Below are 27,821 nucleotides of genomic sequence, written 5' to 3'. Positions count from 1 at the left end.
TCCTTTGTAAACTCCCTTAAGTCCGCCGAGCCCAGGATCAAGGCTTCTGGTATTGATTTAAGGTTTGTGGTTGCAACTTTTTCTGATTTTCATTACTTTTTGACTTTGTGTCTGAAAACTTGTGATTGATGTTCAACTTTGGCAAAGTTCCAAACTCCCTCGGCTGTTAGCCTGTTAGCCTGTTAGCTTAGCCGCTTGTCAAGGTGGTTCATCCCTCAAGATCAAAAGTGCATTTGGAAAAGAAAATGACTTTGACAAAACTTCTTAGTTTGCCTGAAAAACAGGAAGGACACCATTGACACAGTGCTACAACACGCACACACACACACACACACACACACACACACACACACACACACACACACACACACACACACACACACACACACACACAACACTAAAACACACAGCCTGCTCTGCATACTAAAGCTGCTCAAATCTAAGGATGAGCAAACTGATTGGTCGACCTCTGTAGTCCACACAGTCTCACTCACCCACTCTCTTTCTCACTCATTGGCTGTGTCTCAATTCAGGGTCTGCACCTTGCGGGGTATGCATTTGAAAGGAAGTTGCGTCATAGCACTGCGCGAAGGCTTGTCCCAGTTCCCAAAAGTCCAAAGGACGCTCCAAGTGCATACTCGGAATTAAGTATTGAAATTTCACATAAAATATTCAGTTTTTAATGTAGGTTTTTACTTATTTGAACATCCAACGCCATCGTCAGATGGCGAACCAATGGTTAGCTTGATGCTATGAAAACGTCACTCTGGAGTTGGCCAGCAGGAAGGAACGGCGGTGACGAAACGAGGAAATACGCCGACGGCTAGACCGTCCCGAGCGGTTACCGAGGAGGCGGGTATGGGTTTGTCCTTCTCGGCCGGGTCCATGCAGAACACTTCCTTCAGAACGAGGACTCTCGTTTCGAAGGGTGCAGACCCTGAATTGAGACACAGCCATTCACTCTCTCACGCACTCACTCATTCATTCACTCAAAAATGAATCTAAAGAATCAAAGTTTAACTTTGACAAATTGTTTCATTGAAAAACTCCTTCATTGTTCCAGACGAGGCTCCTAATTAGGATGGCTTCATTTCATTAATCACTGATTGGCTGATTATTGGAAACAACTGATTGGCTCATTATTGGAGGCGAGACGCCACCGATGCAGCAGTGTGATGACTGTGGCTCCCTGAGTGACAGTGAAATATGTTCATTGTGCTGAAACAACTGACATGAAAAAACCAAAAGCAGCAGAGAAAAGACAAGACTTGTTTACTTGTAGTTTAAAGAGAATTTGTTTGTTTATTTTATTGTTTAGTTTGTTGTTGATTTGTAAAATTATTATTATTTTTTTTAAAGATTCTGTGATTTTGAAAATAAATACATCTACAAATAAATAAACCTGATATTCATCTGGTGTGTTCCTTTTGAAGTTTTACCTGTGTTTGTGTGTTCAATCAACTCTCACATGGTCCTTATTGTACACATGATTTTACATTGGCACTAGGGTTGTGCATCTCTGGTCTGTGGCCGATACGATACGTATCTCGATACACTACCTACGATCCGATACATTAAAGATACGATACGATTTGTATGTTTACGATACGATACGATTTACCACCTAATACGATGCGGTGCGATTCAGCACAGTTTGATCCAACACAATGCGATATGCAATTCAATGAGTTTGATTATTTATCAAACATTCTGTATGTTTCCATTTAAATTTAAAGTATTTTTGTAAACAACTGCTTCACATTGAACAATAACGAGGCATAGTGCAATATGCTTTATAAAAAATAAATAAACCTTTCCTAATTGCTTACAAGTGGGAAAAAAATGTTACGTAAAAAGATTCAAACGTTGAAAAAACCCCAAGAACATGTCAAGATTCGTTGAACTCGATGAAAATTAGTGCACAATACAAGTACTGATTGGTGTGTCACTTTCAGTCCATGCTGTATTATTTAACATGTTCCACTTTAAGTTTTTTTTTTAGAAATATAAGTTGATCTACATGATCAGGGTGAAGCAAACTGCGCTGTGCTGTAACTATGTCACCAGCAGTGCTAAACACTCTTTCAGAGGGTACGCTTGTTGCTGGTATGGACAAGTAGCTCTTTGCCAGAGCTGAGAGCAGTGGAAGATCCACATGATTTTTCCACCATTGCAACACATCCCCACCCAGACATAAAGAATCCCGCTCTATATATTTTGACATTTCATCCTTAGCTCTCTCCCTTATGGTCTTCATCTGTGCTCTTGGAGTGACGAAATCCCCAATCATTTGATCCAAGGCTGTCTTTTTCTTTGGAGGGGCATCATCTGGGTAATGAGACAGAAGAAAAGAGAGGCTCATCAGTTCTGCTGAGACATTATGTCTGTCAATACTACTATAGTGAAACTAGAATAACTGCTACATAGTCGTTTGTAACAGCCAATAGGGATCCTAACAAACTAAACAAGTCACACATGGTATGAAATTAGGACATATATAATCATAGTACAATAATACTGTATAACACATGCATAACCTTTGACATTGTTCCCCTCAGAACCAACCTGTGTCTTCCTCTCCGTCAGGGTCTCTGTCACCTTCTCTGTCAGCTGCCTTGTCCTTAATCGGGGTGTCTGTGTCACTGTCCTCTTCCTGGCAATAATCAGTAGAGACTCACAATTAGATTTCCTTAAACTGAACACATTTCAGTGAGACACAAGTAAGAGTGAGGGTGAGACTGAAAATTATTTCATTTGTTATTTCACTTGGCCTCAGCATTATATTAGTTGATCTAATTATTCATTCTAAGCAAAAAATATAAAATAATAACCATTTAAATTACATAACTAATGTAAAAATGCATACGTAACTGCACATACAAGCAAATAAAATTCTAGGTGGTAGACAGAAGGATACAATCATTTGTGTTGGTAATTTAATCAGCATATATTCTTACCTTGCCATTCATCTTCACAACCTCTGTTGTTATCCGTGTTACCCGTGTAGCGACCATCAAAGTCCTGTCTGAATCGCTCTTTCATCATGGAAGTTTCCAGAGGATCACTCTCCTCTGGCTGGAAATGCTTCAGCAGTTTGGCCTGGATCGGGGAGATCATTGACAGTGTGGGTTTTTTTTCCTCGCTGAGGAGTGTGGTTGCCACTTCGAGGGGGGACATCAATTTAATTACATCAGGGATCATCGCCATGTCATCCTCTGTCAGTCTGGCAGTGGCTTCTCCCCTCTTTATCTTCCTTGACAGCAATGTGTTCAATACAGCAGGCTGCTGTTCCCAAAATCTTTCCAACATTTCAAGAGAACTGTTCCACCTTGTGGAAACATCGTGGATCAACTTGTGGTTGGGCAGGTGTAACTGGATCTTCATTTCCCGTAGAATTTCTGTTGCTTTTGGGCTTTTATGAAAAAATGTGACCAGTTTCCTCACTTTCACCAGCAGTTCTGACACCTTGTCCACCTTCAGGGCTTTTTGCGACGCCAAATTTAGTGTGTGTGCTATGCATCGCACATGTGGGTCAAGCTCAGCACCAGCCCCAGCCAGTATCATATTTCTTGCGTTGTCTGTGACCAACGCTGGGTTCTTGTCAGTAAGCTTCTACTCACTGCAGATGTCCTGCAGCAAAGCTGCCAGATTACTCCCCGTATGTGCCTCCCTGAACACCCTGATCTGCAGAACGTGGTTTTGTAAAACCCAGTCATCGTCAATATAGTGCACTGTGACCGTAATATATGACACACTAAGCCTTCCTCTATTGATGTATAGAAAGAGTTAATTCAAATATAGAAATAAAGACACTTGCATAACTATATGGAAAATATAAGCAGGTATATAAATTTGATGTATAGTTATACATTGAATTATTATAAATTTCAGCCTGGTTACGTGTGTGAAATGACAGTGTGGCCATGAACGATACGCAGTTTGCACAGCTGATGGCACAGGTACACAGTCAATCATGGAATTAGGCTCCTATCTGCGCTCAGGCCTGATTGTGCAAAATGAAAGTGAACTTCACTCTCTCGTTTCCCTTGTGAGTCCTTGGCAGTTGTAGAACAATGTTTGTATTTGCTGTCTTTCACTTCATGATTCATTCAGAGGGACATTGTGCAGGACGACACTGAGCCAGATATTAACGATTACACGAGCAAAACCTCAAGTAGACCATAAATCTATTGTGACGTGCTGTCTATAGTCGAGGCTTTGAAGACACTTAAATACACAGTGGTGTCAATATCATAACAATAATCCCTCTACGTTTGGTTTATTTAAGGATCTGAGTTGAAATATGGTGTTGATTTGAACAGAATGCCTGTTTGATTTAGTTAATTAGCCCTGGATGCTAATAACCTGCCAGTAAGTAGGTAGGTAAGTCAGAAAAATTTCATTTATAAATCACCTTTCAAACATGACATGCAGTTCAAAGTGCTTTACAATAAAACATGAGAAGAGCAGATGAAACAATCTTGTGTATACAGAGAAATATATGGGACTGGTTCCTGTCATTATATATTGGACACATCAAATCTACTGTGGTTTAAAATGTATCATCATCAGCAAAGTACAGAAGGAAATATGTGTGCGTGTGTGTGTGTGTGTGTGTAAGAGAGAGCAGCTTGCAGGTGGAGGAGGGGCGAAGGCCTCAGTGTGTGACTCATTTCCACTGTTTGCAGTTCTGTCAGCCACCACTAGATGAAGCAATCCTCTTCACTCTCCTCATCCTCCCTCAAGGTGAACTCAAACTGTAGAGAGAAGAGACAGCAGGAGTCAGGACTCAGGGTCCTTGAAGGCATCATCACAGAGACGTTGACTATTGATGGAGATGATGGAGTGACTGGTGAGAAGAAGCAGACTCTCAGTCACATGTCAAGTGTGGAACATATGAAGGTCATGTGACCATGGAGTGTTGGACTGATACTGAGGCCTGATGAAGATGAACTGATCAATAATTGGGTGGTGAACTGAGAGAAGAAGCAGTTTGGCAGCAGATGTTGGATGAATGAGGAGCAGCTGGACGTCACCATCCTCCTCTCACACTGTGTCTGGGAACACTGGACCTCTGCTGTGGGATCAACTGGCTTTGGTGCTGGAACCATCATCCACTGCTTCCAAACCAGTACTGACCTCACACTCTCCAGTTGATAATGTCTGCTGTGGATAAGATCCTGCAGTGGCTTCACTGATGAATACTGCAGATGGTGCAGACTCAGGTCCAGGTGTCTGAGGTGGGAGGGGTTGGACTTCAGAGCTGAGAGCAGCCAATAACAGCTGAGCTTTGACAAACTGCAGCCCCACAACCTGAATTGAGAATAAATGATGGAGAGTTTATAATGATGGAGAGTTTTTCCAGGGTGTCATCACTCTGAACATCAAAGTGAAATGTCGACTGCAGAATCTGCAACAATAGAAAATGTCACCTTGAAATGAAATCCTCAGTCCAAAACTAACGTGTGTAAATGATGTTTGGTCACATGACCACTGATGACCTGTTTTTTCTTTTTTTTTCTTCAAACATGAACAGAAGGAAGTTTCATATTTCTGGATGTCATGTTGATATGAATCAACCTTCATTTCAATGTTTATTCAACATGTGTGATGAAGTGTGTTTGGTGCTGAAACCATCATCCACTGGTTCCAAACCAGTACTGACCTCAGAGTCTCCAGTTTACAGTGTGAACTCTGCAGAAAACCACTCAGCACCTTCACTGATGAATCCTCCAGCTGGTAGTTCCTCCTCAGGTCCAGGTATCTGAGGTGGGAGGGGTTAGACTTCAGAGCTGAGGCCAGCCAATCACAGCTGAGCTCTGACAAACTGCACTTCTCCAACCTGTATAAAGAATCAATGATGGAGAGTGAAAGTCACAATTGTGTGTGTGTGATTTACAGTAAAACCAGTTTACACATTACTAATGGAAAAAAAGTGTCTGTAAACTGAATTTCCAACAGCAGTGAAGTGAAAACTATGACAACAATAGCAAGAGTGATAGAAGTTGTAGAGTGAAGAGGGTGAACTGACCTCAGAGTCTCCAGTTTACAGTCTGGACTCTGCAGAAAACCACTCAGCACCTTCACTGATGAATCTTTCAGGTGGTTCAGACTCAGGTTCAGGTGTCTGAGGTGGGAGGGGTTGGACTTCAGAGCTGAGGCCAGCCAATCACAGCTGAGCTTTGACAACCTGCAGCTCTTCAACCTGAATAGAGAATAAATGATGGAGAGTTTATAATGATGGAGAGTTTTTCCAGGGTGTCATCACTGAAAATCAAAGTGAAATGTCGACTTCAGAATCTGCAAACAATAGAAAATGTCACCTTGAAATTAAATCCTTAGTCCAAAACTAATATGTGTGTAAATGATGTTTGGTCACATGACCACTGATGACCTGTTTTACCTTTAAACATGAACAGAATGAAGTTTTCATATTTCTGGATGTCATTTTAATATGAATAAACCTTCAGTCAAATGTTTATTCAACATGTGTGATGAACTGTGTTTGGTGCTGAAACCATCATCCACTGGTTCCAAACCAGTACTGACCATAGAGTCTCCAGTTTACAGTCTGGACTCTGCAGAAAACCACTCAGCACCTTCACTGATGAATCCATCAGATGGTTGTAACTCAGGTCCAGGTGTCTGAGGTGGGAGGGGTTGGACTTCAGAACTGAGAGCAGCCAATCACAGCTGAGCGATGACAACCAGCACTTCCACAACCTGAATAAAGAATAAATGATGGAGAGTTTTTTCAGGGTGTCATCACTCTGAACATCAAAATGAAATGTCGACTTCAGAATCTGCAACAATAGAAAATGTCACCTTGAAATTAAATCCTCAGTCCAAAACTAATGAGTGTTGAAATGATGTTTGGTCACATGACCACTGATGACGTGTTTTAACTTCAAACGTGAACTTTTTTTTTTGTAATGATGGAGAGTGAAAGTGACAGTTTGTGTGTGTGTGTGTGTGTGTGTGTGTGTGTGTGTGTGTGTGTGTGTGTGTGTGTGTGTGTGTGTGTAATTCACAGTAAAACCATGCTAATGGAAACAAAGTGTCTGTAAACTGAATTTCCAACAGCAGTGCAGGGAAAACGATGACAACAACAACAAGAGTGATAGAAGTTGTAGAGTGAAGAGGGTGAACTGACCTCAGAGTCTCCAGTTTACAGTCTGGACTCTGCAGAAAACCACTCAGCACCTCCACTCCTGAATCCTGCAGCTGGTGGTTCCTACCCAGGTCCAGGTGTCTGAGGTGGGAGGGGTTGGACTTCAGAGCTGAGAACAGCCAATCACAGCTGAGCTTTGACAAACCGCAGTTCCACAACCTGAATAAAGAATAAATATTTGTTTTCTTCCATGGTGTAAATGTCATATTCAGAGTCATTTCTCCCTGTTGATGTTTGGATCACTGAATCATTCCCTCAAACGAGTCATTGTGCCAGTGTGTTGTCAACACAATAACAACAACAGTGTATCAGTCAGTGTGCAGCCAATTAGCAGTGAAGATGGAAAATAATCAGTGAGTCCTTTGTGTGCTTGTGGCTGTTTTCACTCATCAGAGTCTTGTTACAAGTCAAACACATTCAAAGGACAAGATGAAGAAATACTGCTGCACTATTAATCTGCCTCTAATATTTATTCACAGGATCTTCTGCTCAGTCATGTGACCTTCATCACCAATCAACAACTTCCATTGAGCTCCAAAGTGACTGGAGACATTTTCCACACTTTCTTCCACCATCCAAAGTCTTTTCTGGCTGCAGATTGTTGACATGAAAATATCAACAACATCCACTTTGTCTAGATGAGTCTTTAATATCTGCTTCAAAGTCTTCACACTGAGCAGCGTTACACACCAGTTGTCATCTGCTGACACACACTGTCCACCAGTAGAAAGCAGGAACTGACCTGAGAACTTCCAGTCTGCAGTTTGGACTCTGCAGTCCAGCACAGAGCAGCTTCACTCCAGGATCCTTCAGGGTGGTGAGATTCAGGTCCAGCAGTGTGAGGTGGGAGGGGCTGGACTTCAGAGCTGAAGACACCACTGCACAGTGAACCTCTGGGAGTTCAATGCCAGATCTGCAATGTAGGAGAGCAGAGAGAGAAGTTGTGGTCGACATGTGAGACTCTGCTGACTGTGAAAGTGACTCAAGACTCTTTAACATCTGATCAGCTGCTTCCATCATCATCATCATCATCATCATCATCATCATTAACATCATCATCATCATCATCATCATCACCATCACCACCATCATCATCATCATCATCACCATCACCATCATCATCATCATCATCATCACTGCAGTCTCCTCAACCAGGGAACTCAGTGCAGCTTCACACTCCAGTGTGTTCCAGCCACAGAGTGTCAACACGTCCTGTTGTGACTGACAGTGTGGCTCTGATCTGCTGCTTCAACTCAACATGATGCTCAGTTGTGTGTAAAGTCACTGCAGCTTGGAGCTCCACTGGATCAGAGTTCCTTCACTGGCGTCTCTTTGGACTCCACTGCATCTTTGATCCAACTGCTGTTTTATTGTCTGCTGCCAAATGAAGGAAGGATGTGATGTGTTTGTGTGTTCAATGTGTTGATTGTGTTGATTGACTGTCTGCATGAATCCTTCACACTGATCAAAACTCCCCATTCTACCACAGGGGAGTTTTTCCCAGCCACTGTCGCATCTTGCTTGCTCCGGGGGCCCGGTTGGTTCTCTCTGATTGTATAAAGCGCTTTGAGACGCCATTGGTTGTGATTTAGCGCTGTACAAATAAAAGTTTATTCATATTATTATTATTATTCTGCCACTGTCACATCTTCATCTCCATCCTGGACTCCAGTGGATCAGCTTCACTGCACTCACCATCCAACACAAAGCAGCTGACTTAGCCCCGTGTTGACAGCCTGCTGCTAAAAGTCACCACTCAGTGTTTCCCTCATTTTTTTCTTGGAGACCTGCAGCCACAAGTGGACCTGCTGATGTTGATCCACCCTGTGACTGGAGGAGCTGCTGATATAGCAGGGTGGCTAACACCAAGAACACAGACACACACACTCACACACACACACGCACACACACACACGCACACACACACACACACACACACACACACACACACACACACACACACACACACACACACACACACACACACAGTGTTTAGGTACCTTAAACCTATCACAGCCTTCCTGCAGTTCCTCACAGCTGGAATCAGTCTCAATCGTCCCTCCATGGTTGTCTTGTACTTGCTGAGGTCCAACTCCTCCAGAACCTCCTCTGACATCTGCAGCACATAGGCCAGAGCTGAACACTGCAACACTGAGAGTTCCTTCCTTGATCTGTTCTCTGACTGCAGGAACTCTTGGACGTCCTGATGCACTGACTGATCCTTCACCTCCAGCAGACAGTGGAAGATGGTGATGCTTCTGTCAGGAGAAACTTTTCGAGTGTTCATCTCCTTCAGGTTGTTGATGACCTTCTGTAAGGTTCCTGGATGGTTGTCAGTGAGACCCAGCAGGCCTCCTAAGAGTCTGTGGTTGGATTCCAGACTGAGTCCATGGAGAAAGCGAACAAACAAGTCCAGGTGACCGTTTGGACTCTTCAGAGATTTCTCCATCATCCTCTTCAGAAAGGTGTCCAAGGTTTGGTCACCTTCTTTTCTAAACAGGTTTGACAGTTTATCCAATAGCCATGGTTTTACATCTTTGACAAAATCTTGAACAACCTGGTTGTTCTTGTTGGTGTGACAGTGGAAGATGTAGACTGCAGCCAGAAACTCCTTGACGCTCAGATGAACGAAGCAGTAGACGGTTTTGTGGAAGATCAAACTCTCTCTTCTGAAGATCTCTGTAAAAACTCCTGAGTACACAGAGAAGTCAGTCACACTGAGACCACACTTCTCCAGGTCTTCACTGTAGAACATGATGTTTCCACTCTCCAGATGTTCTAATGCCAGCTGGCCCAGCTTCAGAAGAAGCTCCCTGTCAGCCTCCGTCAGCTCCTGTGGACCTTCTCCATACTTGTGCTGCTTCCTCTTGGTCTGGACCAGCAGGAAGTGTGAGTACATGTCAGTCAAGGTCTTGGGCAGCTCACCTCTCTGCTCTGAGCTCAACATGCTCTCCAGAACTGTGGCAGTGATCCAGCAGAAGACCGGGATCTGACACATGATGTGGATCCTAGGGGCCTTGATGTGGGAGATGATCCTGCTGGACACATCTCCTCTATCTCTGAATCTCCTCCTGAAATACTCCTCCTTCTGGTCATCGGTGAAGCCTCGTACTTCTGTCAGCCTGTCCACACATGACGGAGGGATCTGATTGGCTGCTGCAGGTCTGGAAGTTATCCACAGCAGAGCCGAGGGAAGCAGATCTCCTCTGATCAGGTTTGTTAGCAGGACGCTGACTGACTTCTTCTGAGTCACGTCAGTCACCACCTGGTTCTTCTCAAAGTCCAGAGCCAGTCTGCTTTCATCCAGGCCGTCCAAGATGAAGAGAAGTTTGCAGACATGCAGCTGCTCTGCTGTGAGCTTCTCTAACATTGGATGGAAAACATGGAGCAGCTCCAGAAGACTGTAGTGCTGCTCTTTGACCAAGTTGAGCTCCCTGAATGACAGAGGAACCACCAGATGAAGGTCCTGGTTCTCGAGGCCCTGGGCCCAGTCCAGAGTGAACTTCTGCACTGAGAAGGTTTTTCCAACCCCAGTGACGCCGTTGGTCAGCACCACTCTGACTCTGAGTCCCTGCTGCTCAGGTGAGGCTTCAAAGATCTGGCTGCACCTGATTGGACGGTCGTGGAGGATCTTCTTGGTCTTCTTGGTCTTCTTGGTCTTCTTGGTCTCCAGCTGCCTGACCTCATGCTGTCTGTTGACCTCCTCACTCAGTCCCTCAGTGATGTAGACCTCAGTGTAGATGCTGTTGAGGAGGGTTTGACTTCCTGCTTCTTCACCTTCAGTCACACGTTCACATCTCCTCTCCAGACTGATCTTCTGCTGCTGTAGAAGCTCCTGCAGACCATCACCAACTGGAGCAGAGAAAAGGTTGGAGGAGAAACAATGAAGTTGCCATGAGGGCAGAATTGTCATTTTAATTCCAGATTCTAACTTCACCCTGAGACACAGCCGAGGACGACTGTTGCTGCTGCTGCTGCTGCTGCTGCTGCTGCTGCTCCTCACCACCAGGACTCCCCCCCGTCTTCCTGTGGAGACACTTTGGCTTTGACTGATTGGATCAGTTGTTGGTATCCATCACTTGTCCCCTGTTTTTCTGACACCATCATTAGTTGGATGGAATCATTGTCTCCATCAACACGCACTGACAGCCTGCTGGCCTCCTAGTGGGCTCTTCACAAATCACTTCTTGTCTTTTGCTCAGTTTTCTAAATTCAATCCCTTCATGCAGCTTCACAATCAAACAATTTGACCCACAAAGAATAAAGTGCAACCATTAATGACGGCATTTTCAACCACGATGTTGCGCCTCTGATCGATTTGTAGCTGTTTTCTAGGCTGGTCTTGTCACATTATCTAATATATTATTAGATGACATATTCATCTATGGCGACACGGTGGCGCAGTGGTTAGCGCTGCCGCCTCAGAGCATGCAGGTCGTGGGTTTGATTCCGGACCTGGGACCTTTCTGTGTGGAGTTTGCATGTTCTCCCTGTGTCTGCGTGGGTTCTCTTCGGGTTCTCCAGCTTCGTCCCACACTCCATAAACATGCATGTGAGGGTTTCTATTTGGCCCCGCAATGAACTGGCGACTTCCTTTGCCCTAAGACAGCTGGGAAAGGCTCCAGCAGAGCCCCATGACCCTGAATAGGAATAAGCGGGTTTAGAAGATGAATGATATTAATCTATCAAATGTATATTTTCCATCTGGTGTGGTTGACACCTCGTGGGCTCTGGTTGAGCAGTGGCTCTGTGAAACTGGCCCTTTGTTTCTCAGCAGACAGAGACAGTGGAGACACATTGCACTGAACTTTGATTGAAATTCATCTCAGTGGAGTTGAGCTGCACTTTATGACAGAGCATCAAACATTCCTGCCACTGCATAAAGTTCAGTCTCATGTGCAACATGATGAATGTGACCGTGTCAAAGTGTTGTATCTGAAGCTTCTTGGTCAATACGTCATCAGCCATTGTATACAAAAACAGGATGAACATGCAGTTCATTATGCCATCTGTGAATGGGTGACTTCTAGCCAGAGGAAGCAAGACTGTCAACTTAAAGGCAGAGGTTCCTCCCAACACCCTCTACCTTGTATGATGTGTTTAACAGTTCTCATGCATGTTCTCTAAACCACCTCCATGGTCTCTGGGACAGCCACTGGTATTCCCTTCAAAGGATATACGTTGTGACTGACGACCCTCTCTATGCCCTGCCTGTCTTGTCTACTCCCTTGCAGGTAGCAGTGGGCATGGATTGGGTTGTCAGGGAAGTTTTAAAAGCTCTGGTTTGGGTTTTGCTTTAGTTTTTACACCTTGCAACATCACACAAACACTGTTTCACTCATGCCACCCATTTACACTCATGACTTTCCTGATTACACACCTCATGTTAACATTTAATTGGTTTTCCTTGTGTTGGGTCTTATTGTCATGGCCCTTGCAGCCCGGTTCGTGACAACGTGTATATATTAACATCTGTGTGCATAAAACTGTGGTGTTGGAGCTGCGTCCTTGGAGTTGTTAACATTTGGCCTCAAGAGCTCCCTCAGGCAGACCATGGTGCCTGATCGATGCCTGACTTCTTTTGGAATAAACTTTTAATCAAGTCGGTGTCAATGAGGATTCCTTCATCATCTACACATCACAGCAGCTGCCTGACAATACACCACGAAAGATTCTCTTGGCTTGACCACTGGCCACAACTTTTGACACCTTTACACTGTCTGCTGAATTTATTGCATTAAAAAACAAATCTGCAAACACAACAAAAAGTATTTTACACAGTTTGTTTCAGCCTTTTATTCAAATTGAAGGTTTTCTAAATGATCAACAGTTTTAACAGGAGGTTTTACATTGATGGCATAATAAATCACATTACTGCTGGCTGTCTATTCATCATATAATGCAGGTAGCCTTGTTCCTTACTGTGTTCCAGAGGCTCCAGGTTCATTACTGAAGGTTAGAAGTTCAAACATGGACCCCTCATCCTTCAGAGACACCACACTGGACCATGGAGACTTTGCTCTGCCCTCCTCTTGCTCCACTGGAAGACTCATCTTGAGTCCTGGAGTCAGTCTGAGGTGAAACATCAAGAGTGACAGTGAGCTGAGAACCCAGTGAGTTCCACTTCAGACAGAGAGAACAGGAAGAAACACTGAGCTCCCAGTGGGATCCAGCAGATACACCGTAGGGTTGCCAACATTCCAGCAGAATACGGGATTGTCCCACATTTGGCAACATAAAGACCCATCCGATAATGAACTGATACAGGACGTCACCAAACGCCCTCACCCATCGAGAAAAAATGAATCGGGACTTCAGTGATCTCCACCAGTCCCACCGTCGACCCCTTGACTGAGACCACATTTCATGTGTTCTTGACTCTCGTAGCATCGTCGCACTTAGCCATTAACATGCGTCTTGAGCGTGCCATTTGTGATCACATCACACACACCCCTGCCGAACCTATGCAAATGCAACATGCGTCATTTCCATTTTTAACGACTGGGGGCGGTAAAGCGCAAAACCACGGCGAGTTTTACATGACAGCGAATAAGAATCAACTTCCTGTTTGTGGACTATATCAAGTCACTCGTTTTAATTCTACTGCAGCTCGTATAGATCCGAACGAGGAGTAACGACTGGTGGGAAAGCGTGGTGACGACTTTATTTTCGGATCAACAGTGGCTGGCAAATTTTCGGATGCAACGTCGCACATTTAATCACATGTGGGGAAACTGCGACCGCTGCTCCGCTGACAAAATACGCTAATCCGGAATGAAATTTATTAGCATGCTAATAAACAAGGGGTGAGTGGAGTAGGCGGTCGTTAATGTGGACTGAAGTCGCATTCTGTTTGCACGTCCATGACGAATGCGTTTTTATGCGATGCGATCGGATGTCAAAACGGATTTGGATTGTTTGCACTTGGTCATTTCATGCGTTTTTCGTATTCTGATCAGCAAAAAAACGCATGAAATGACCAAGTGCAAACAGGGCCTCAGTGACCACTCACCTGCTGCTGCTGCAGTGGTGGTGGTGGAGCTGTTACTGCTGCTGCTGCTGCTGTTACTGCTGCTGCTGCGACGCCTCAAAATGGAGCCTGACAATAAACAACTGGGACTTCTCTTCCTGCTTCTGCCGCTCCTCATTTTATGAAGACAATGTCCACAGTCCACAGCACAACTCACACTCACTGGCACACCCATAAGCAACACACACACACACACACACACACACACACACACACACACACACACACACACACACACACACACACACACACACACACACACACACACACAGTTTCCAGCGTCATAAATGAGCTCCATTGTCATCAGAATGTTTATCATGACTTCAGAATTGCAATCGTATCCTTTTTTTCTTTTCTTCAGAAAATCATGATTTATTCTGATGATTATTGTCAGAGATTTTCAAGAGAAGCTCAAAAACAACACATTAAACACAACAGGTGTACTTTTGAACCGCGTCCACCGGCTCTCAGCTTGTAGATGTGTTCAGTGACTCTTCATCACACCATCAAACTCCAGCTCTCTAGCGCATCCATCAGGCCAAGACAAGAACAGGCGTCCATGTGGTAGGTATCAAAGTACAAATAATAAAAATAATAATAATAATAATAATAATAATAATAATAATAATAATAATAATAATAATAAAACTTTATTTGTACAGCGCTAAATCACAACCAAAGGCGTCTCAAAGCGCTTTATACAATCAGAGACAACCAACCGGGCTCCCGGAGCAAGCAAGATGGCAGTATCATGCATATCAAGCATACAATACAAAGCATAATGAGAGCTTGGACAGAGTGGATAGAGTAAAAGATTGGATAGAGTCAAAGATTGATTGGGTGAGGAGAGTGATAGAAGCTCCGCCTGCACAGAGCAACGATCCCTGTAACGGGAGCGAAAGATCTCCCTCCACGGCGTAAGCCTACAGCAGCTTAACTGACAGTGGATGGAAACTAACTATAAGCTTTAAGAAAAAGGAAAGTCTTAAGTCTACTCCTAAATAAACTAACTGTGTCCGCCCCCCTCACCGAGGCTGGAAGATGGTTCCAAAATAGAGGTGCCAGGAAACTGAAACACCTACCTCCGGACCTAACTCTAGAAATTTTTGGGATAACTAAAAGAATCCTCAGAGCAAAGGACTCTTGGAGAATGTTCAATTAGTTCCCTAATATAAGAAGGAGCCTGAGAATGAAGAGCTTTGTAAGTTAAAACTAGAATCTTAAATTCAATTCTAAATTTGACAGGCAGCCAATGCAAGGAAGCTAAGATTGGAGTAATATGCTGCCTCCTTCGAGTTCCGGTTAACAATCGTGCAGCAGAGTTTTGGATTAACTGTAATGTCCTAAGGGACGAATTTGGGCATCCTGCTAGTACCGAGTTACAGTAATCTAGCCTAGACGTAACAAAAGCATGGATTATTTGTTCTGCGTCTTTGAAGGACAAAGAACCTCGAATTTTGGCAATGTTTCTAAAGTGGAAGAAAGCTGACCTCCCTACATTCTGTATATGAGAATTAAAGGTCAGGTCCTGATCAAAAGTGACTCCAAGGTTCCTCACAGTAGAACTGAGTGTAGTACCAAATAGACTACCTTGTCCATCAAAGGCTCTGTCCCTAATCTCTCGCGATCCAAACATAATGACCTCAGTTTTGTCGGTATTGTTGTGTTCATAATATGCAACACTAGTTCGAATGTGACACCTGTAGCCGCTAAAGGCGCTCAAGCGGATGTGGGGAGAGGGAAAGGAGAAAGGAAGGAGAAGTGCGGAACTGAGTTGGTGAGAAGAATAAAGACTGAGGTTCTCGGAATGAACTGGAGTTATTGTGGTTCTTATTAGCATAACAAGTGGCGACGAGGATAAAAGAAAAGCAAGGAAGATGGCCCTGCTTGGACTGCAACCCCCTCCTGCGTTCCTGGAGTGCCCGGGAAAACCGAAAGTAGCGTTTAACGCTTGGAAGAAGCTGTTTGACAACTACCTGCTCGCGATCGGTGGGAAGGACTTTTCGGCAGAGAGGAAAAGAGCACTTCTGATCCATTGCTTAGGAACAGAGGGACAGAGACTCTACAACACCTTACCCCTTGCCGCCGATACATATGATGGAACTGTCCTGGCGTTGCAGACGTTCTTCACTCCGAAAGTCAACGTCGTTGCTGAGAGGTACCGTTTTAGGCAGCATGCTCAAGCTGTAGGCGAGTCAATTGATCACTATTTGGCAGCGCTACGTGAGCTCGCCAAAACATGAAATTTTGGCGCCTTGGAAGGGAAAATGCTGCGTGATCAAATTGTTGAGAAGATATGTACACCTTGCGTATGTGAAAGACTGTTAATAGAGCCTGAATTAACACTTGAAAAAACAATTACCTTGGTTAGAATGACGGAAACTGCAATGAATGATGCCAAAACGTTCATGGATTCAGGAACAAAAAGTGTTAATGCCGTGTACAAACAAGGAAATAGAAAACAAAGTGAGAACAGTCAGTGTTACAGATGTGGTTCAACAAATCACCTTGCCAATGACCAGTTGTGCCCTGCAAAGAATGCCAGATGTAAAAAGTGTGGGAAAACAGGTCATTTTGCTCGGGTTTGCAATTCAATTCAATAATTCCCAAACATATCTACATGGCACACTTCAAGAAAAGCAAACTCAGCCCACCCACGGTACAACTACAGACCTATTCAAAACACAAGCTGAAAGTAATTGGACGTCTCCAAGTTACAGTCACTTACAACAACAAGAGTGTCACTGGAATTTTCAATGTTGTCAAGTCTGGCGTACCGCTGATTGGGCTGGATTTATGTGAGGCCCTGGACATTGTCATAAAGGGAGGACGTCTGGTAGAACCCCCACCTGAACCCGTGATGGACTGTGCAGCGATTTCTCAACCAGAACCACTGCTGCTACCTACTGGTCACAGAGTAGAGAAGGGAATTGGACACGCCAAGAACTTTGTGCATAAAGTACAGACTCGCCCAGAGGTGAAACCGGTGCAGCAAAAGCTCCGGCGCTTGCCACTCTCTGTGAGGGAGGCTGTCACCAATGAACTGGAGGAGCAAGGAATTATTGAAAGAATTGACTCTTCTGAATGGGTGTCCCCCATTGTTGTCACCAGTAGGAGAAATGGAAAGATTCGCATGTGTGTGGATATGAGGGAACCTAACAAGGCAGTGGTGCCTGACGGCCACCCCCTACCACTGATTGAGGACTTAATGTCTGAGCTGCGTGGATCTAAACTGTACTCCACTCTGGACCTAAAAAGCGCCTACCATCAACTGGAATTACACAGAGAGAGCAGAGGACTCACTGCTTTTGTAACACATGAGGGTCTATACCAGTACTGCAGAGTGCCTTATGGACTAAGCTCCGCCCCTGCTGCATTTCAAAAGATGATGAAGAAGATTCTCAGTGGATTGGAGGGCGTACAGTGCTACCTGGACGACGTCATCGTCTATGGCTCCTCACCAGCACACCATGACAAATGTTTGGAAGCTGTTTTACGCTGCATTGAGGACGCTGGTCTGAAATTAAATATGGAACAGTGCCTCTTCCGCCAGACTACACTTGATTTCCTGGGCTACAGACTCTCACCTGAAGGCTTGGAGCCTAAGGATTCACATGTCAAAGCAATCCTGGATGCCCCTGCACCTGTTGATGCAGCTTCTCTGCGTTCATTCCTGGGTCTGAGTGCATGGTATAGCAAGTTCATGCCAAATTATGCCAGCATTGTGGAACCCATGAGGGTACTGCTACGGAAGAACACTGGTTTTACCTGGAGTGATGAAGCCCAAGCGAGCTTTGAAAAAGTTAAGGGGATGATTGTCAACGGCCCAGCATTGAAACTGTTTGACCCACATAAGCACACAGTGGTCTCCACTGATGCGTCTGATTACGGGCTTGGAGCCATGCTGTCCCAAGTTAATAGTGCTGGAGAAGAAGAGACAGTTGCTTTTGCCTCTCGCAGCCTGTCAGATGCTGAAAGAAAGTACTCCATCGTGGAAAAAGAAGCCCTGGCATGTGTATGGGCTGCAGAAAAGTGGCGTGTGTGGCTCTGGGGAAGAAAGTTCCTGCTACGCACCGATCATCAGGCAGGACTACGCTTTTGACTTCAAAAGGGAACAACCGGGCTGGTCTTCGCATAGCCAGGTGGTCTGCTCGTCTCATGGAGTTTGATTATGATGTCCAATACAGGGCTGGAGCACAAAATGGTGTTGCTGACTGCTTATCCAGACTACCACTCCCTGGAACCAGTGTGGATTACACAGAGACTGTGGAGTCAGTCGCGGCAATAATGACTGACACTGATGCAATCTCTATGGAACATTTTAAAGCTGAATGCCATTCTTGCCCTGTTTTGTCCAAGCTTCGCACGCAGGTTCAGAAACCATGGCCGGGAAAAAAAGACTGCTGTTGATCCTGATTTACAGCCTTATTACATGGTATGTGATGAACTGTCAATCGTGGATGACTGTGTTTTCAGAGGTACTTACCGCCTTGTTGTACCAGGGTCCCTGCAGAAGCACTTGATTGACATTGCTCATGAGACTCATCAGGGAATTGCTCGCACAAAGCAACGGCTGAGAGAACTGTACTGGTGGCCGGGGATGGATCGTCAGGTGGAAGCTTTCATTGAGGTGTGTGCTACATGTAGGCAAAATGATAAGACGGCTGTAACCCACAATGCGCCACTACAACCTGTTCCGTTACCTGTAGCCGCGTGGGAGAAGGTTGGCATCGATATTGTTGGCCCTTTTGACACTGCGCCGAGAGACAGCAGGTTTGCTGTCACGTTAGTGGACTACTACAGCAAATGGCCAGAAGTTGCTTTTGTTACACACATCACTACAGCAACAATCATTCAGTTTCTGACAGCAGCCTTTTCGAGAGAGGGGAACCCAAGGGAAATAGTGAGTGACAATGGTGCACAGTTCACCTCCACTGAATTCGGGGCATTTCTCAAAGAAAGAGAAATTGTGCACCTGAAAGCATCCGTGTACTATCCCCGTGCTAATGGAGAAGTTGAACGGTTCAACAGAGTGCTGAAAGACTGCCTACAGACAGCTTCAATACAAGGCACACCCTGGAAATCATTCATTCGTTCCTTCCTCATGGATTACAGAGCAACCCCTCATGCAACCGCAGGAGTCAGCCCATCTTGTCTACTCCATGGTAGGCAAATGAGAACAAAACTTCAAATCATGGATGTCGTCCCTACTCCAGTTAAAGAAGGTGATGTGAGAGAGAGTACAACACAAACAGAAAAAATCAAAACAGTACACTGATGTGAAGAGAAGCGCCAAGTACCAGCACTTTTGCCCTGGTGACCAGGTCCGGGTCAGAAAACCATGGAAAGTTAAGAAAGGTGAACAAAAGTTCACACAACCAATGACTGTGGTAAGGCAGAAAAGCCCCCACACATACCTGCTGGATGATGGGAGGACGTGGAATGCGTCACATCTGTCTGCACTGCCAGAGTTGCACACTGCAGTTAGCATGGATAGAGGTTGGGAAAATCTCCAGGCTACGGGCCATGCCCAACTAGAGACTAATGGACAGTGCAGACCTGATAGGTCCAGGAATCCACCTGTCTGGGCCAAAGACTATGTTCTGGGTTAGACCTAGTAGTGGTCACCACCGCCATAGGTTAATAACAGGTTCCAACTGGTCAAAACGAAAAAAAAAAAAAAAAAAAGTGATAATATGGTTATTACTTGCACAGTGTTCTTGTTAATTTGTATCAGCTACTACATAACTCCTTACCCCTGATACTTATATGCCACGGGCATTAATGGGCTAGTTCAGCCATCTACTGTGAAAAATGTAAAGCCTAATACAGCGTTGAGAAGTTTGTTATTTATAGTCAGTAACTGAGAAATTTTCTGTTAAGAGTTAAAAGTTAGCTTTATTGAAAAGGGGAGATGTTGTGTTCATATATGCAACACTAGTTCGAATGTGACACCTGCAGCCGCTAGAGGCGCTCAAGCGGATGTGGGGAGAGGGAAAGGAGAAAGGAAGGAGAAGTGCGGAACTGAGTTGGTGAGAAGAATAAAGACTGAGGTTCTCGGAATGAACTGGAGTTATTGTGGTTCTTATTAGCGTAACATGTATTAAGCAACAGGAAATTCCGTGTCATCCAAGTTTTGACGTCACGAAGACAAGATTCCAGTTTAGCCAACTGATGAGCCTCATTTGCCTTAAATGACAATTACAACTGTGTGTCATCTGCATAAGAATGGAAACTGGACAGCCTCTTCTCGCGAGATTATCGAACCGCACATGCCGCCAGAACTCCCTGCCATCCACGCATGTTTGCAGTCGTATTTTATCATATTTAACTGTTTAAGCTCGGCGCCACCCTATCGCCCACTGTCTTGAGAAATGGTTTTTCATTGTCTCCGCTTAACGTAACTTTCGAGGGGGTGGGGGTGGGGTGTCATTGTCTCCGCTTAACGTAACTTTCGGAGGTGGGGGGCTCATTTTCTCCGCTACTGTAACTTTCGATCAGGGGCGGGCTGCTCGTTGTCGTTGGATGCGTCGCTGCCCATAGCCACAGACCGGGGATGCGGACGGCAGTGAGCGTCCACAACATGCAGGTGGCGACATACGTGTGCATTCACACCTTCCATTTTTGTCACGTTGTTCTGTTCTGTGACGCCACCTTTGCGAGTTTTCCCGATAATCGGCGGTTTTCAGTCAGGCGGAAAGAAAGCTGTGCGTTAATTATTACACAATGTTTTGTTCCTGCTACATACATAAACACATGTGATCAAAAGATTCAGGTCGTTGTTTTAATTAAACTTTTCTGTTTTTTTACAGGGCCACTTTAAGGAGGAGCCAGTGCTTTTGACAGTTAGTTTTGTCTTTCTTATAGAGAAAGTAGAACTGTAAGTAGAACTTGTAGTGTAGAACTGTTTCCTCTCTCTCCCTCTCTCTCTCTCTCTCTCCCCCTCTTTAAAACACTATGAGATGGTCATGCAAAAGTTGCAATTTCAGGACTGCAACACGTTTAGATCTCTTAAGGCATTACAGATTGAAACACTCGCACACTCGGCCCCTTCCCTGTTTATTTTCAGATTGTCCTTGTTGTTTTAAAAGTTGGGGTGCACTTAAAACACATTTGTCTCGAGATCATCCAGAATCTGAACAGTCAGGGAAAATAGTTTCTTTTAAATGTCTTGTTTGTAATTTATGTAATTTTCATACGGAGAAACAATATTTTGAACACCTTGGGAGTCATTTGAAAAAGCACAAAACCATTCACTGTGTTTTTAAAGGGTGTAGCTATAGCACTTACATATATACAACTTTTGCCTCACATAAAAGTAGAAAGCACACTTCTCATTGCCTGGAGGATTTTAAGGAAACTATCCTACAAACCTTTCCAAGTCAGGCAACAGATGATAATTGTTCACTGGTAGATGAAACTGACATTTCTTCTACTGAAACAATTGTAGGAGAGGGTGAGGACTTGGTTAAAGTCATTGTAGATGAGCTTGCTTCCTTACTGCTCAAGTTAGACTGTATCTTCAATGTGCCAAGTAGATGCATAGATGAAATTATAGGGGAGCTTCAATTTATCTCTTCCTCAGCATCTGCACCTGTACTTAAGAACATTATTCAAAAGACACTTGAGGGCCATAATTGTACTGTTGGAGAACTAGTGATCACAGATTTGGTAACTAACATATGCCAATTAAATCCTCTTAGTGCAGCCTTTAGTGAAGGAGGTCCTCTTGGTACAGCATACCAGAGAGACAAATACTTAAAGGAACATTTCTGTATTGTTGAGCCAGTAGAATACATACTTGATAAGAAAGAAGGAAAGTCATTTCAGTATGTCCCAATTTTACAATCCTTGTCAGAAATCCTGAAAGTGAAATGAAATGAAACTATACAAGTTTTCATGACGGTTCTCATTTCGAGGAAAATAGGTTTCTATCTGGAGAGGAATTTAGAATTTCCCTGCTACTCTACTGTGACGACTTTGAAATATGTAATCCATTAGGCACCTCTCGTAAAAAGCACAAAGTAACCGGTGTCTATTGGGTGTTAGCTGATATTCCTGCTTTATTAAGGTCTACTCTATCATCTATTTACTTGGCGATTTTGTGTAAGGCAGATGACATTAAGCAGTTTGGTTATCCTCAAGTGTTGGATCCCTTATTAACTGACCTGAAAAGCTTTGAAGAGGATGGTATTTTTGTACCATGTTTGGGAAAAGTAATTAAGGGCACCATATTTTCTGTCATTGCCGACAACCTTAGTGCCCATTCATTGGCGGGGTTTGTTGAAAGTTTCTCTGGCTCATATGTTTACAGAGTTTGTCTTGGACAGCGAACCCAGTTTCAGCAGCTAGAGGTCCGGACAGGTTCATTTCCTTGTAGAACAAAACAGCAACACCAGCTGGATGTTGAAGCAGCTGCTGCCAGTGACACCCCTAGCCATGGAGTTAAAAGGCCTTGTGCAATCACAGAACGGCTCGATCACTTTCATGTGACAACAGGTTACCCACCTGATGTAATACACAATTTACTTGAGGGAATTGTACCTGTAGAATTAGCATTGTGTTTATGCGTCTTCATAAAGAAAAAGTACTTCTCTCTTGAGGAGCTGAATGCAATCATCAAGAATTTTCCATACAAGGGGAAAGACAAGACAAATTGTCCTACATGTATAGTACCTACCTTTGCCTCCAAGAAAACAATTGGTGGCAACGCTCATGAAAATTGGTGCGTACTAAGGCTGCTTCCGCTTATGGTTGGCTTCAGAATACATGAAGATGACGATGCGTGGCAACTGTTGATGACCCTCAAAGATATTGTTGAGTTGTGCATGTCACCCACCCACACAGATGAGAGCATTGGTCTCTTAGATAGCCTAATTGCTGAACATAGACATAGATTTTTCTCAGTTTTTCCACAAGAAAGGTTGATCCCTAAACACCATTTTATAGAGCATTACCCACAGCTTATTAAAGCATTTGCACCACTTCTTTAAGAAGTTAGTGAGACAGACCTGCTGCTTCCGTAATATTGTGAAGTCCATGGCTAAGAAACATCAGCACATGATTGCATACCATCTCCATAGTGCAAAAATTAAAGAAACAGTTGTCTCAGTCTCAAGGATGACAAAAGTTCCATTTGAGGTTCTAAATGAGAACATTCAAGAATTTCTACAACTGAGACTCCCTGAGGAGAAGGCTGTTTATTCAACAAACAGTATAGACTGTAAGGGAACAAGTTATGGCATTGGCATGATGGTGGCATATGGCTCAACTGGGGGGTTGCCTGACTTTGGTGAAATACTCCAACTCATAATTGCTCATGACAGTGTAGTGTTTGTACTCAAACTGCAGAGTGCATGGTTCTGGGAGCATTTTAGATGTTTCAAGTTGGAGTCCACAAGCACATTCAAAGTAATTAAACAGTCTGAACTCACTGACCAGTACCCACTGACTGCCTATGCAGTAGGAGGCAATCGAATGGTCTCTCTGAAACACCACATCTGTTTGTCGCACTAGGTAAAGTATCATTTTAATAGCTTCATGAACCCATTTTTTTATGCGTCCATATTTTTTTTTGTCAATAGCAAGCATACAAGAGGGTTGACTGTGACCCTTTAACTTACAGGCCATTATAATCTAAAAAGATATTTGCTGCCTAATCAATTTGTCTTCTATTTCTACTGCAGTTGTCCTTGCACATGACTGTGATGATGTCTGCCCCTGCTCAACTTCGGGTCATTATTGAGGAGACTCAAGTACATAAGTTAACATTGCCAGGTGGAATTCCTGACACTGTTGATGAACTCTTGGCGGCAGCCCATGAACATTTCCAACTCCAAAGCACTTTCACAGTAATGTACATGGACAAAGAATTTGATGGCCAGTTCTTCACTCTACTGTCAACTGAAATGATCAAAGACAAAGACACCATCAAATTAGTTAAAAACGAAGAACCTATTTTTGTGACATTCAGTCCTTTGAATAATGAGCCAGGAAATTCCTTTCAACCTGAGCCACAGGAATCTTCTTCCCTGAATGACAGTTGCACATCTACTTCATCCGACAGCACCATTATTTTAGATCAGTCAACAGAGTTTCGATCCAAACCGTGGCCAACCGACTTTGTGATACCAACCTTTTCTCCTCATGTTGAAATGTGCCTTGAAGCAGGAAACAAGGCCTATAAAAGCGATTGCTCTCTTCTCCAAAATCCAAGCATGAACTCTGATGTATTAGAGAAGCTTGCTGAGGAGATATTTCACTACACAGCCTACCCCACTGGTCTGCAAATATCGGCAGTTGCAGAAGCCCTGGTAAATAGGCATCCCTGCCTGAGGGAGCCAGGCACCTCATTTTCCGGCTTGTACGGGTGGCAGCAGCGAATCAAATACAAGATGGCCAACTACCGGTCAAAAATGAGAAGGCTAGATGTACCATGTCCAGAGCTGGACATCAATTCTTGGAGAAGAAAGCCTATTGGAGAGCAACACGCGGCGAAGAACTGCAAGAGACCGAGGAGGTGAAGTTAACTACCTGCCTCCACATCCTAGTGGAGAGACTAGAGACAGTCTAGAGGTATGTTTGTCTAGATGTGTGGATGTGAGTGTTTCGGTGTGGGAGCAGGGACAGTGTGTGTTGGTCTGGGTCTCGACAAGTACGATAGTCTGTGTGGGGGTATGGGTCTGGTCTAATTCCCGTTTTATCCACTTGGAGGTTGAGAGACAAGAGCTTCTGAATGAAATTAAGAAGGACAACAAAAAAGTCATTCAAGAAAAAATGGCCAAAACCTTCTCCATTCGACGGCTTGAGGTGGTGAGAGGTAGCCCAGCCGTCGCCGAATTCAAAGAGAGATGGCCTGCCTTGTTCTGTGAAGCAGAGGTAAGCACTGGCGTCTCGAAATGTTAATTTCTCAATTGGAAACTAACCAGCTGTTTGCAGAAAAAATAGGCACTGTTGGAAGATGCTATTTAATTGGGCTACAAGTGTCATTGGACAGCCATGTCAATATGCATAGTTGGTGCTTGTTGATATGCTTTTAAACAAGCTAAAATTTTGCACATTGACATGGCAGGCTGCCGCCTTCCATTGGACAATCATATAGTGTCTGCATGTCACTGAAAATGAGTGAGATGAGTTAAATTAGTAGTGTTGGTCCGTTATTATCAATGCAGATTCCCATGATGATCTTAAACCTTCTAAACGTCTCTGCCATGTCTGCCTGTCATTGCCTCTGTTATCTTATGTCAATTCAGATCAAGGAGGAGTTTAGGAGAATTACAACAATTCCGCTGGAGCATCGATTCCTTTCAAAACTAGACTTTTACACACCAAAACTCATTGCCTTTATGAAGACCAAGGGAGGTTGCATGGGAACCAAGCTGAGGCCACTCTTGAGTAAACTGAGTCAGGTGTGTTTTCTCTCTGCCACTGACCCACTCTCAGTATATCGCTCTGTCTCTTAACTCTTTTTCACACACACATACACACACACACAGTGGATACCAATCCTGGCACGCAGCTTCATGTATTTACCACTAATTTCGCTTGATCTCTGAAAATCATGGAACATACACATATGTACTGTATGCACTATTGATTCAGTATTAATCTAATATTTCCATAGAACCTAAGCATTGAAGCAAGACGTGACGCAGTTATCCGTGCTCTCATCCTATACCTTGGCGAGAAGGAGGGGGACCTTTTCGACAATTGCTGGGTATAGTTGTTGTTTTTTTTGTTTTTTTTAACAGGCACAAGTACATTTAGTCAAGGCAGCTCATGTGCAAACAGATGCCAATCAACTGGCACGTCATTCATCATTGACACCAAAACTTATCCCACTAGCTCACAGTTTCTTCATGGATCCACAGCAGAACTGACCAGATAATGTTGATTAATTTGAAAATAGACTCAATTAAGCTTGCTTTGTGCCATTTTAATGGTCTAAATATTTTTGCTCTGATAATGGAAGGAAAGGGTAGTAACTTCAAATGATTGAAACCATTATCTGTTTCTTCATATCATTTTGTCATTTTTTCTCAATTAAATGCAGCAGGACAACTGCAGTGATGTCACTCTACATGTCATCAAGGTTCTGGTCATCGATGGTGCTGATGGAGAGGACCCGGTGGATGCATCCATCATCCTTGAAGGCATGGAGATGCTGCCTGGATGTCGCAATATTGCCAATGTATGCCTGCTGCTCATGGGACTGGTCTATGCCCTTAACCTGGCATACCCGAAAACACTGCGCTACACCTTCGAGGTATTTCAGAAACGTTTCCTTGAACTGGATGGGATCAAGCTCTCCCCAAAAGTGCACACTTTGAAGGTTAGGTTGCTGTCTTGAATGTTGCTAATACACATGCTGGAAGAAGATGGTCTTGGGGGTAAAAAAAAAAGTGTTGTTTGAATTAATGCATTGGTGTCAACTCCAAAATGTTCATTGCTTGTTATAATGCTGTCTTTCTTAAATGTGTTGAGGGACGTCTGCACTTACTTCTCAAGTTAAGATTTCATGAAAAAATGCATTATTGGTGACACTGTTGTGATTGTGCAGTTTGTTTTAATTGCCATTTAATAGAGTCTACTCACAAACCATAATTATATTGACGCTGTGTTCTGATGCTAAACAACAGGCATGTTTGTTAGATGTTTTTTTTTTACATGCCATTTTCATTTCTAATTGCTTTGGTGATGCTTTCACATATACCAATAAATCATTTTGAAAGCCTCAGACTAAGCACGTTTGTGAACCTTTTGCTGGGATCTTTGTCAAATGATTTTAAAGGTGAAGACTAACCAAAAACCTATAAAGTTTTTTTTTTTTTTACTAAAGTAGTCATTAACTGCATGTAAGATTTAGTTAGTTTTAGGATGAGAGTAACTTGATTACTGTAGCCAAATATAACTAAAGTCAAATATGTAATGGAGTAGGAGTTGCTTACTGGAAAGTAATAAGAATTAATTGATACCCTCAAAATGATGCTGATTGTAATGTAGTAAGAGTTACTTTATATTCCCAAAAATGTGCTTCATGTAATTTTGTAAGTGTTACTTAATATTATCAAAAACGTTAGTTTTAATGGTTAGTATATTTTACTTGACACTAGTGACTGAAATGTAATGATAATTACGGCAGTGATTTTTACTTACTTACCGTGAGTGCAAATAGTTACGAGGATTTTATTAAGTAAATCTTACAAGTTATTTTTTTCAGTGCAGGGGTAGACTTAGACCGGAAGTGGCAGTGGTAGATTTAGACTGGAAACTCAGGAGCGACTTGATTTTCAAAATAAAGGTCCTGGTAGACTTAGACCGGAAGTGGAAGTGTTAGATTTAGAGCAATATGACTTTCAAAATAAAGGTCCCGGAAAAGGCAGCGGTAGATTTAGACCGGAAACTCAGGGGCAACTTGATTTTCAACTGTCAAATTGCTGTTGTTTCAGATTGTCAATATCAATACACACCGGGCAATCTATAGTCGGTGTAACAGGTTCAACAAGTAAACTAAGAATTAAATCATGTTTGGCCAGATATTATTAAAATATTTACACTTTTGAGACATTGCAAAATTAATATGTCATAAGGTTTATAACATAATAAAATATCTTAATTTCC

General features: G+C 43.5%; 2 protein-coding genes across 3 annotated transcripts in view; one reads left to right on the top strand and one right to left on the bottom strand.

Moving 5' to 3' along the window:
- Positions 1-4,748: 4,748 nt before the first annotated feature.
- LOC142900070 (NACHT, LRR and PYD domains-containing protein 14-like) overlaps positions 4,749-27,821 on the bottom strand; it is a 90,793-nt gene continuing 67,720 nt past the window's right edge. Inside the window, exons 12-16 of the mRNA XM_076047942.1 lie at positions 7,154-7,330; positions 6,032-6,205; positions 5,666-5,842; positions 5,222-5,313; positions 4,749-5,045 (exon numbers count right to left, since the gene is read on the bottom strand). Coding sequence (XP_075904057.1) covers positions 4,882-5,045; positions 5,222-5,313; positions 5,666-5,842; positions 6,032-6,205; positions 7,154-7,330 — 784 coding nt within the window. The 3' untranslated portion in view covers positions 4,749-4,881. The remainder of the gene's footprint in view (positions 5,046-5,221; positions 5,314-5,665; positions 5,843-6,031; positions 6,206-7,153; positions 7,331-27,821) is intronic.
- On the top strand, positions 24,951-26,611 carry LOC142889826 (uncharacterized). Of its 2 annotated transcripts, none has more exons than XM_076028586.1 (4): positions 24,951-25,079; positions 25,454-25,609; positions 25,825-25,917; positions 26,257-26,611. In XM_076028586.1, the coding sequence occupies exons 1-4, from the start codon at positions 24,978-24,980 to the stop codon at positions 26,548-26,550; spliced, it is 645 nt and encodes a 214-aa protein (XP_075884701.1). In that variant the 5' UTR covers positions 24,951-24,977; the 3' UTR covers positions 26,551-26,611. The 2 variants fall into 2 exon arrangements, with proteins under 2 accessions (XP_075884701.1, XP_075884635.1); XM_076028520.1 differs by having other exon boundaries at positions 26,254-26,611.

This window comes from Nelusetta ayraudi, unplaced genomic scaffold (genome assembly GCF_046127955.1).
Source record: "Nelusetta ayraudi isolate G7.1 ecotype Tasmania unplaced genomic scaffold, CSIRO-AGI_Nayr_v1 ptg000001l, whole genome shotgun sequence".
In the NCBI taxonomy this organism is placed as follows: domain Eukaryota; kingdom Metazoa; phylum Chordata; class Actinopteri; order Tetraodontiformes; family Monacanthidae; genus Nelusetta; species Nelusetta ayraudi.
This window is presented reverse-complemented; position numbering and strand designations above follow the sequence as displayed.

What these genes read in the sequence shown, in the direction of transcription:
- LOC142889826 (XM_076028520.1), top strand. Translation starts at nt 24,978, where the DNA reads ATGGCCAAAACCTTCTCCATTCGACGGCTTGAGGTGGTGAGAGGTAGC. An exon ending in CCTTGTTCTGTGAAGCAGAG is followed by an intron (nt 25,080 to 25,453) that starts GTAAGCACTGGC and finishes ATGTCAATTCAG; the next exon opens with ATCAAGGAGGAGTTTAGGAG. An exon ending in ACCTTTTCGACAATTGCTGG is followed by an intron (nt 25,918 to 26,253) that starts GTATAGTTGTTG and finishes AATTAAATGCAG; the next exon opens with CAGGACAACTGCAGTGATGT.